This window comes from Citrus sinensis, chromosome 9 (assembly GCF_022201045.2).
Source record: "Citrus sinensis cultivar Valencia sweet orange chromosome 9, DVS_A1.0, whole genome shotgun sequence".
NCBI classification, from domain to species: Eukaryota; Viridiplantae; Streptophyta; class Magnoliopsida; order Sapindales; family Rutaceae; genus Citrus; species Citrus sinensis.
The window spans coordinates 4116621-4127993 of record NC_068564.1 but is presented as its reverse complement, the minus strand read 5'-3'; the positions used below and the strand labels follow the sequence as shown (position 1 = coordinate 4127993).

At 41.9% G+C, this 11373-nt stretch overlaps 1 protein-coding gene across 1 annotated transcript; it reads right to left on the bottom strand.

Annotated features, from left to right (window-relative positions):
- Nucleotides 1–5696: 5696 nt before the first annotated feature.
- LOC102607011 (acidic endochitinase-like) lies at nucleotides 5697–6854 on the bottom strand. The gene is made up of 2 exons (XM_006490058.4): nucleotides 6440–6854; nucleotides 5697–6350 (listed from the first exon to the last, which is right to left on the bottom strand). The coding sequence occupies exons 1-2, from the start codon at nucleotides 6832–6834 to the stop codon at nucleotides 5819–5821; spliced, it is 927 nt and encodes a 308-aa protein (XP_006490121.2). The 5' UTR covers nucleotides 6835–6854; the 3' UTR covers nucleotides 5697–5818.
- Between the last annotated feature and the right edge of the window lie 4519 nt (nucleotides 6855–11373).

Genomic DNA, 11373 nt, shown 5'->3' with positions numbered 1-11373 from the left:
TCTTTTGATTCATCATCAGATGCTACTTTAAACTCGAAGCTTCTTCCCACAGCAGAGCAACATCCATCATTAGTAGAAAAGCTTGAGTACTGGTGTTGCAGCTGCCACTCAAGTGAATGAAATAAGGATCAATTAATTTGCCAGTAAGTAATAATGATCTGAAAAGATTTCAATTTAAAACAAGAAATTAAATTGAGGAAGAGAGGCACTCGATCGGGGTACAGGCTTAGAGCTTATCTTTCACATCATCAATAAGATCGAAATAAGCACGTCCCCAGTTCCTGTTCAGAAGTAGAGCACCGCAAAATCCACAGAAGCCTGTGACGAAGCCAAGAGCTGTGGTAATATAAACACTTAGTTATGAATCCACCCTCCTCCTCGCTGTCATCCTTAATAACTGCTGCTGGAACTTGATCAGCTGTAGGTTCTTCTCCTGCAAATTTCTCCGGAAGAGGGGAACCACAAAGCTCCGGATTGCCCATATACGAAGACGCATTGAAAGTCGGTAGTTGAGTGCCCGATGATGTTATTTTTGTGGACAAGTTGTTGTTCGACATGGACGACTCCAAGATGACTCAGCCAAGAAGAGCTTTAAGGAATAATACCAATAAGCTGGTTCCGTTACAAGACAAGCGCATTCAAACAAATATAAACTGACCAATCTTTGGAGGGAGAGGGATGGGTCCAGTTAAATTGTTTCTTGAAAGATTCAAATAGAGTAAACCAACAAGAGTTAGAATTTCTTCTGGAATTTTCCCAGACAATTTGTTGCCTGAAAGATCAATTATCTTTCCAAGCCTGTTATGCCGCTGGTGAGCACACCGAACAGCAAGGTTTCCACACTTTTCAAGCAAGTGCAAGCTCCCAGAATTTTAAAGAAACGAGTGAATGGCAAGAGAGAATAGAGAGAAAAATTCAGAGAAGAAGAAGAAACTGAGTCCAGAATTTTATATATCCATCAAATACAATCATGGAAATACTTATAGCAGCAATAATATGCTCACAGCTGTCAAAACTAAATAACAACCTCTCTCTATAACAAAAAATTATTCTCTAAATAGCGAAAGCCGTTAGAAACCGAATCCTCTGCTCATATATGCTCAGTGTGTGTAATCCTTGAACCATTTAGGAGGCTTCCTTACGCGACTTGGCTTGATGTTATCTTGGGGTCGGTTTTGGATAGCCTCACTTGAGTTTGCCTGAGCCTTTTCCTCGCTATTGATAGAGCTAGCTGAGTTGGGCTTGTCTAACTGTAATATTGGGGTTGTATCACCCTCCACTCCTTGAGGAATCACCTTGTCCTCAAGGTGAAAATTCGGGTACTGCTTAGTGAATTTAGAAAGAGCTTCCCATGCCTAACAAGTATTGTGACCATTTATGTACTGCTTCGGCAATGGCATGAAGTTCTTTGATATAAGTAGAAGCGACAAGCATGCGAGGACCCAATTTTCGGCTAAAATAAGCAATAAGATGATCAGCTTGCATCAGTACGGCTCCAATACCAACATTCGAGGCATCCGTCTCAATAACAAAATCCAATTGAAAATCTGGCAAGCGAAGGACTGGTGCTGCACTCATGGCTTGTTTTAAGGCAGCAAAGGCCGTGTCAGCTGCGGAGGACCAATGGAAACAATCCTTCCGTAATAAATCTATGAGAGGGGCAGCAATGGAAGCATATCCTTTAATAAAGCGACGATAGTAGCCTGTGAGACCCAAGAATCCTCGCAATTGTTTTGTGGTAGACGGCGTAGGCCAATTAGACATGACCACCAACTTGTGAGGATCAGCCTTAACTCCAAAAGGGGAAACAATATGGCCGAGATATTCAATGTTATCTTGGCAAAAAAAACACTTTGAGAGCTTCACAAAAAAATTATTAGTATGAAGACAATCAAATACTCTATGTAAATGCTCAAAATGGTCTTCTAGAGAAGTGTTGTACACTAAGATATCGTCAAAGAAAACGATCACAAACTTACGGAGATAAGGAGCAAAGAGCCTATTCATTGTCGCTTGAAATGTGGAAGGGGCATTAGAGAGTCCAAAAGGCATGACAAGGAACTCAAAATGCCCATCATGAGTCCGAAAGGCTGTTTTATAAATATCTCTGTCACATACTCGTATTTGATGGTACCCCGCTCGCAAATCCAGCTTACTGAAAATACAAGCACCACCAGGCTTGTCTAATAACTCATCAATAGTTGGTATCAGAAATTTGCCCTTAATTGTTACCGTGTTCAAGGCTCGGTAATCTACACAAAAACGATAGGAGCCATCTTTCTTTTTAACCAGCAACACAGGTGAAGAGAATGGGCTCTGACTTGGGCAAATAATGCCTTGATCAAGCATTTCTTTAATTAGTCTCTCCATTTCGGCCTTTTGGAAGTGAGGATAACGGTATGGGCGAACATTGACAGGTTTAGTATTTAGGAGAAGATGAATGTGATGGTCAATAAGTCTATGAGGAGGTAGGGAAGAGGGAGTGTGAAATAATTGCTCATATTGATGAAGAATGGCAAGTACAGGGGATGGCAAATCGGGTGGGAAGTCAAACTTAGCAGCAGTGGTTGGAACAGAGAGGGTATCCTGCGCGTCTGTGGTAGTATGCAACTGGAAAAATTCAAAGAGGCCGTGGATTTGATCATAGGACATGAGGGCTTGTAATTGATGAAAAGAAATCGGTCTTGGAGACAAGGAGAGATCACCTCGCAGGAAGACAGGAGAGCCATTATAGAAAAATTCCATTGACAATGCCGCATAGTCATGAGAGACTTTGCCAAGCAGCTGTAACCATTGAATTCCGAGGACAATATCCGGTCCCTCAATAGGAAGAACATAAAGGTCGATGTAGAAAACATGGCCTTGCATAGATAAGGCGACTTGGGAACAAACATATCGACAAACTAAAGAATCACCATTACTGATATATAACCGGAATGTGGTAGTGTCTTGTACTGCTAACCCTAAAACTTCAGCCACAGTGGGTTTAATAAAATTATGAGTGCTACCACTATCGATAAGTACTTGCACGGGCTGTTGATTAATTTCACCAAGGAGTCGTAGAGAGCGAGGAGTATTTTGGCCCGCTACTGCATTTAAACTGGAGATATCACCAGTTATAATAGTTTCCTCAACAACATCTGAGATCTCAGAATTAATTGGTGGACCCATCGCCTCGTCAACATCCTCTGTTCCTAATAGAAGCAGAAACTTACTACGACATCTATGAGAGTTGCTCCACTTCTGGTCGCAATTGTAGCAGAGTCCTTTCTCCCTTTTTTTCACGAAGTTCTTGAGGAGAAAGACGCTTAATAGGTAGAGATGGCGTTGGTAAAAGTGGAGGTAAAGTGGACGGGGTAGGTTGAGGTGGGTTGACGGCAGGGGCACTTGCAGGACTGTGATTGGTTGTAGTTGGGTGAAAGGATGGTGTGGTGGTTTTGTGGGTCCACTTAGACCAAGGTCTAGACGTAACTTTACTCTCATCTCCACGTGCTTCAAACATACGAGCTAGTGCAAATGCCTCCATCAACGAGGAAGGCCGTGACAGCAACAGTTCACGACGAATATCCACTCACAACCCCGTGATAAAAAATGAGATAAGGAGAGGCTCGGAAATACCTGTGACTTTATTCATGAGGTCCTCAAACTCAGTTTGAAATTCTGCCACACTTGATTTCTGAGTAAGTTTGGATAGATTGCCTTGGTGGTTCTCGTACAGGGAAGCTCCGAAACGAAACTTCAGATTTTGAAGAAAATCCTTCCAACTAGTAAGAAGATCATTCGCCTTCATCCATTGGTACCAAGCCGAAGCGCGACCTTCCAAATGAAAAGACACGATGTGGAGACGAAGAGCTTCGGATGTGCCATGGAAATCAAAATACTTATTGATGCGAAAAGCCCAACCGTTTGGGTCAGTTCCATCAAATTTTGGGACCTCGAGTTTCATTGTTCGCAAGAGAGGATTGGAGTCATGGGTGCCCGATGAACCATCAGATATATGTGGAAACGGGGGTGGATTCGAAAGTCCATTTGTTGGACCGGAAGGTAACCCCTTGATCTGAGAACGCAAGTCCTCCAAGTGAGAATCCACGGTAAGCATGTATTGTTGCAGCGTGTGATGAACTGCGACCGTTTGGCTATCAAGTTTTGTTTGTAAAGCTTTAATGGCATCTAGAATCTCCGAATCAGCCATGATGAGCAAATAGCAATGAAAGCACCAATGTTATGCCGCTGGTGAGCACACCGAACAGCAAGGTTTCCACACTTTTCAAGCAAGTGCAAGCTCCCAGAATTTTAAAGAAACGAGTGAATGGCAAGAGAGAATAGAGAGAAAAATTCAGAGAAGAAGAAGAATCTGAGTCCAGAATTTTATATATCCATCAAATACAATCATGGAAATACTTATAGCAGCAAGAATATGCTCACAACTGTCAAAACTAAATAACAACCTCTCTCTATAACAAAAAATTATTCTCTAAATAGCTAAAGCCGTTAGAAACCGAATCCTCTGCTCATATATGCTCAGTGTGTGTAATCCTTGAACCATTTGGGAGGCTTCCTTACGCGACTTGGCTTGATGTTATCTTGGGGTCGGTTTTGGATAGCCTCACTTGAGTTTGCCTGGGCCTTTTCCTCGCTATTGATAGAGTTAGCTGATTTGGGCTTGTCTAACTGTAATATTGGGATTGTATCAAAGCCCCATGGTGTTTTTTGTACCCCAACTCTACTCCCTCGCATATCAGCCGTACTTCGTGTGGATCAGTCTCTCCAAAACCGTGCTCTCAAAGTATAACGTATATTTGATGATTGCACTTGAACTCTTGGTTTGAAGCATTGTTGTTAAAACTACTGAGACACTTTGGGGTCGTCCCAGTGATATTGATATGTGAAAAGTCCAAAAGTGATATTTGTTATGTGAAAAGTCCAAAACTTGAACGTGTGCTAGATTACAAATTTGTGGAGGCAGATTTCCATTGACCTTAAACTCTTAGCAGACGACCTATCCATGACGGTATTGACCCAGAATTATTATTTCCCAAGTCAACAACTTTAAGTTCTGTGCAGTATCTCATAGGCGAATGCAACTCCCCAACCAAAGTATTGTTTCTTAAATGCAACGAAAAAATATTGCGACTAGAGTCCATTGAGTTAGGAATTCTGCCAGAAAAATCATTGTTGGCCAAATTAAGAACGACCAAATTTGGCCCAGAGCTTGAACAATCAGGAATTTCTCGTGAAAATTTGTTATCTCAGAGATCTAAATAGCTCAGATGTCCACCCTTGATTGCATATAAGAAAGATATGGAACCTGAGAACATGTTTCCAGATAGAATTAAGAATTTCACATTGGAAGCAAGTGGTGGTATTGAACCCTCAGAGCAGTTAGAAATGATTGATATGCCGGAAAAGTCGGTCAATCCAGTCCATGTAACAATAAGTACAAGAGGATTAGAAATGATTGATATAGAGTTGCTTAGGCAACCAATTTGTAGACATTAATCTGATAGTTCTGCACCAGGGATTTAGAATTCGACACTCGTTTTTCTTACAAGTTACAACCAGACGGCACTAAATATTAATTATTGAACCGACCCATGCCGCCAAAATTTATTGCTCAATTAAAGTTATTACAAGCATAATTTTTTATTCCTCTGAGCTTTTCTATTTCATGAATTCAAACAAGCGAAACATAGTAGTACTACATGCCAAAGCTCTTGCTCTAAATTTATTGCGTATGATTATACAATATTCTTATTTCATGTAGATTTATTAATTATTTAAGGTGAAGAAAATATTATCAGGTAATATGGTGTATGGTTCAAACACTGGGTTTAATAGCTGAGCTATAACTCTTGTCATACTGCCTAGACCAGAGCATGACTCCTCCGTATTTTGGGGAACTCTTAATAGCCGGCAGAACCTGAGATGTAAGCACATCTGGGGGAATATAGCCGCTCCCGGCTGCTTCAGGAGACGCTGGCAATCCCAAAAATACTTGGCCAGAACCAGATAGATTTGATGTCCATTGATTCCAACTGTTCTTGAGATTATCCGCATTGCCGGAATACTGACAAGGAGGATTGTTATAGAATTGGACCCAAACGTAATCAAATAAGCCAGTTCCTAGTGCACCGCCAAGCCATGCATCAGGGTACGGACATTGTGGAGCTGCTGCTAAGTAAACCTTCTTCTGTTGGCTAAAATTTGACAAGGCCCTGGCTAGTTCGTCCCAGTGTTGGTTTGTGCCTCCCTCAATATCGAAATCGATTCCATCTAAAACTGCATCACCTAATGGCCGGGAGCTTGATTGGCCTCCAAGGAAATTGTCCCACAAGTATTGTGCGACTTGCCTGAACGGAAACCAAGAAAATTAACATTAGAGTGGAATTAATTATCTTGTTATAAAATGTTTGATAACGGAAACTAAAACAAAGCTTGCCTGGCGTCATCAGCAGAGGAAAGGGAATAGCTTCCGGAAGCGCCTCCAATGGAGAGCAAGACCTTGATGCCTTGGCCCTGGCAAGTTTTTATTTCATTGCTCAACCCGGCGCAACCATTATTGGTCGGGTCGCAGTGGCCAGCTAGGTTGATTTGGGGAGTCTGGCTATTGCCAAATGTGGTTAGGAAAGCGATGTTCACAATTCCATAATTGCCGGACGAACAAGCATCTGCCAAACTTCCTTCATTTCCGTTCTGACCCCAGTACACTGAGATCACACCAGCACTGGTGTAAGTGAACAGGGCAGCCAGCTGCAACAGGCAGAACAGGAATTTTCCGAGAGTAAACTGATGCGCCATCGTGTGCTTATAGCTTAATATTGCTTGGCTTAACATTCGTTAAACTAGTTGTGGATCGAATGCATTCTTATAGCCAATGCATCATGCAACCGCTGGTGTGTAAGCATGACTGTTTTACCCCTAATAATAATACTTGTGTTCAAGTCATCGCCCTTTAATAAGCGTGTCGTGCACGTTACCAAATTCATTCAATTAATCGAAGCCTCTGCTGTGCCGAGATGAATTTTCGTGGCTGCTGCATAGTATATAGAAGTAAACGACACGGTAAGATTGTGTAACATTTTCAAAATATACGCGGAGTTGTGCCATGAAAATCGCCCCGTTTTAGCACATTTCAAGTCTACAAAATTCCAGCTCCTTGAAAGAACTTAAGTGGCGTTTAATTGTCAAAATAAGCTGCTACAGGTTCTAGATTGTTTAATTGATCCTTGAGCGACGCCGGGTTAAATATTTTAAGAGATGGTCTTTCCTTTTGTTTTTAATGTTACGAAGTAAAGTGCGTTAGATACCTAGGTTGAGGTATTGTTTGGTAATGAGTGGAAGGAAGTTGGAGCTGCTAAAATGTTATAGGTATGAAATAATAGTTGATAATGTGAGAGTAATAAATATAACTTTTAAATGATAAATTTGACAAAAATAATAAATATATCATAAAATTTTCATCTTATAACTATAGGATAAAATTAACTTAGCTTCTAAATTATTACAATCGGTATTTACCGAATACTTTAGTAGCTATCCAATTTGAATTTTCAACAGATGCATAGTAGCATAATCAAAACTATGCTCTATACACACATCACGTCAATATATCTCGTGATGCTAATTTAACAATCTCCCCAATGATTTTGAAGAAGTTCTTTGGTGTTCACAGTGTATTGTGCCTTATTTATTCACTGCTTGTCACGTGTGTATGCATATTATTATGATTGTTTGAAGGACTTGCCTATCGTGCAACAGTGGCACCATGCCACCGATTTTGTCTTTTCTGTACAAAATTTCATGAAGCCCTTTCTCTTATTCTTATTTGAACTTTGCTTCATAAATATTAAGTTCATTTCTCCCAAACCCGTGAATCCTTCAACGGCCGATCAACAGCAAATTGGCTCCTCCGGTGGCTGTGGTTGGTCAGAAAAGACAGAGGAAACTGTGGAGAACAAAACCCAAGTGGCGGCGTCACCGAAAATCGGAGAAACCGCGGCGAATTGAAGCGGGGATTCAATGACTTTTCACGGCTTCGATCAGTAACTTTCCGAATGCTTTACGGCGACAATGATGGCATGGAGATGACCGGCGTCACACGAGCTTCCGATCAGCACCAACCTTGGCCCGTGGAGTAGCCGGAAACAGAGCACAATACACACCTTAATTTCCTTATACTATACTAACTAGAGCATTGTTGATTGGAGAATTGAAATTCATAATGAAAATGGTTGATGATGTATACTTGTTAAACATAAGAGGAATGAAATGAAATAAGTTGAACTTACATAATTTTGGAATTAAAGAATGGAAACTTAATTCTCATGAGATTAGGAATTAAGTTCTCATTCTTTTAACTCCCCCATGTCACCCCATTAATAAGAACTTAATTCCCATGGGGTTAGGAATCAAGTCCCTAGTTTATGAAAGGTTTTAAATATTGGTCGTCAGTTTGAAGTTTGAATAGATACATAATAGCATAATCAAATCGATACTTTATACACATGTCACATCAATATATCTCGTTAAGCTAATTTAATCATCTCCCTAGTGATTTTGGAGTAGTTCTTTGGTGTTCCTAGAGCATTACTCCTTATCCATTTACTGTTTGTGTGTGTATGCACATTATCATGATTGTTTAAAGCATACACATGGCAAGAAATACATAAAAAAAGTAGTATTTTAGGAACACCCAGGTTTTTAAATTCAATATATAATTAATTGTAATTTATTGACAATTCAATATCTTTTTCTATTCATGGGAACATAATATACACCTTAATTTCCTTATGTTATATTAACCAATTAACTAGCACTCACAAAATGAGTATTTTAATTGGAGTGAATTATTCATACATTGATTTTATAGTGTGTTTGCTTTTTGAATTAGTAATTCTCATTCCTCACTGATAGTGTTTATGGTGTGTTTATTTGTGGGATTAGAGAATTGAAATTCAAAATGAGAATGATGGATGATATTTACATGTTAAAATAGAAACAAAATGAAAATGAAATAGGTGAAGCCTACATATTTTTGGGATTAAAAAACGGGAACTTAATTTTCATGGGGTTGGAATCAAGTTCTTATTTCTTAAATTTCTCATTTTACTCAATTCAAATTTCATTATTTCACTTTTGTCCTCAATTATTTTATTATTATTCTTATTATTCTTATTCTCATAATTGTTGTTGACAACAATAATAATAATAATTGAAGCCGCCTGTTGCGGACCGCCCAATTCGCTAGCCCAATTTGCTCACCAAGAGCCCAACACAAGGCCAAAAGTACTAGCTTGGCCCAATTCCAGAAAGTTCTAGGCAACTCTAGCACATTGAGCTTGTAAATACTCTAGAATTCTCTATACATTTCTAGCACATGTAAATTCTAAATAGTTGGTAGATTTCTCTAGAATCTTTAGAGCTTGGCAAGCCTCCCCTATAAATATGAGATGGCATTAGGCATTTGTACACAACAACAAGCATTGAGCACTCAAGCATTGTAATCTCTCTTTTGTTCAATACAATTTCTCTTATTCGGCTCCATTGCTCTATTCTCTAGTTTGAGAAGCTCAAGGCTTACTTAGCAGCATTCGGCAAAGTTGTCGAAGTGTCGCACGGGTTAGCTGCGCAAAATACTCATCCCGTGACAAGTGGTATCAGAGCTAAGGTTTGCATGCACGCAAGTTAGCTCACGAAGCAATGGCCAACCCTTCGAACGTAGCACAAGAGGGTGTTGTTGGTGTGGATGTTCCACCGGAACCAAGCCGTGGCCGAGAGGGAGAACGCGCCCAAGGCAAGACTTGCGGCAAGTCCAAGGCCCCATCCGTGGACGCGTTGGAGCCTCGTGTGACTACTCTCGAAATCGCGTTATCCGCCGCTCAAGACAGCCTCGAGGGATTAGAGGAACGAGTGGACGATCTCGAAGGAGAGTACGCCGAGTTCACGGTGGCAACAAAGGCCCTCATCCAAGAGCAAGCGAATACTCTTCGAGGTGAGTTTCGTTTTTTTCATGATGAGTTGCTCAAACTTCGTAGCTTTGTTCAGGGTGAACTACGAGCTGTCCGTGCGGAAGTGGATGAAGTCCGCTCGAATTGGGCATGGCATAAGCGCACACTCTCCGCTAGTCCAGCTTCCGCAAGCACGAGTGATGAGCGCCGCATTGATGTGCCAAAGCCCGACACTTACGATGGCACACGCAATGCCACAGTCGTGGATAACTTTCTATTTGGGCTGGATCAATACTTCGACGCCATGGGTGTCCGAGATGAGGCATCAAAAGTGGGCACTGCACCCATCTATCTTAGAGGCTCTGCACAACTATGGTGGCGTCACAAGCATGGTGAGATGGGCAAGGGCATTTGCACAATCGACACTTGGGCCGACTTCAAGCAAGAACTCCGAAAGCATTTCGCCCCAAGCAATGCGGAGAAGGAAGCGCGAGCGCGCTTACATCGCCTCAAGCAATCGGGTAGCATTCGGGACTACATCAATGAGTTCACTACCCTTATGTTGGAGATAAGTGACATGTCCGGCAGAGATTCGCTCTTCTACTTCCAAGATGGCCTTAAGGATTGGGCCAAAACCGAGCTTGATAACGCCATCGCCGTTGCGGAATCGCTCACTGAATACTTTACCCAATCCAAAGACAAGAAGTCTAGCCAAGGCAAAGGTGTGGGAGAGAGTCGCAAGGAAAAGGGCAACAACCGCAAAGATTAAGGGTAGAAAAAGCCGCCTAGCAACAAGAGCAGGTAAGGAAAATTGGAGGGCAAGAAGGAGGCACCAAAGCTGTGAAGCCCATGCTTCATATGCAACGGTCCTCATTGGGTACGCGACTGTCTGGAGAAGAAGTCGCTCAACGCTGCCCAACTAAAGAGCAACCCCACAATGTCCTCAGAGGAACCCCAACTCAGCATGGGTTCTCTCCAACGCCTCGGTGCACTCAATCGCCAACAACCCACACTCGTCAAAAAATGGCTCATGTATGTCAGCGCAAAGATAAACGAACAGTCCGTTCGCGCGCTGCTAGACACGGGAGCAACGCACAATTTCGTGTCCGTAGACGAGGCCAAGCGCTTAGGCCTCAAGGCCACCAAGGAAGGAGGCACAATGAAAGCAGTAAACTCACCCGCCAAGCCAATTGCGGGAATTGCACAAGGCGTGCACTTAACACTCAGTACGTGGAGCGAAAAGCTTGATTTCTCCATTATGCCCATGGACGATTTCAAGATGGTCCTCGGCATGGAATTCTTCGACCAAGTCCATGCCTTCCCGCTGCCCACTACAAACTCCCTAAGTATCCTCGATGGGAGCAAGGCATGCATGGTTCCCACGGAACGAGGTAAGTCCGAGGAGAAGACACTCTCCGCCATGCAA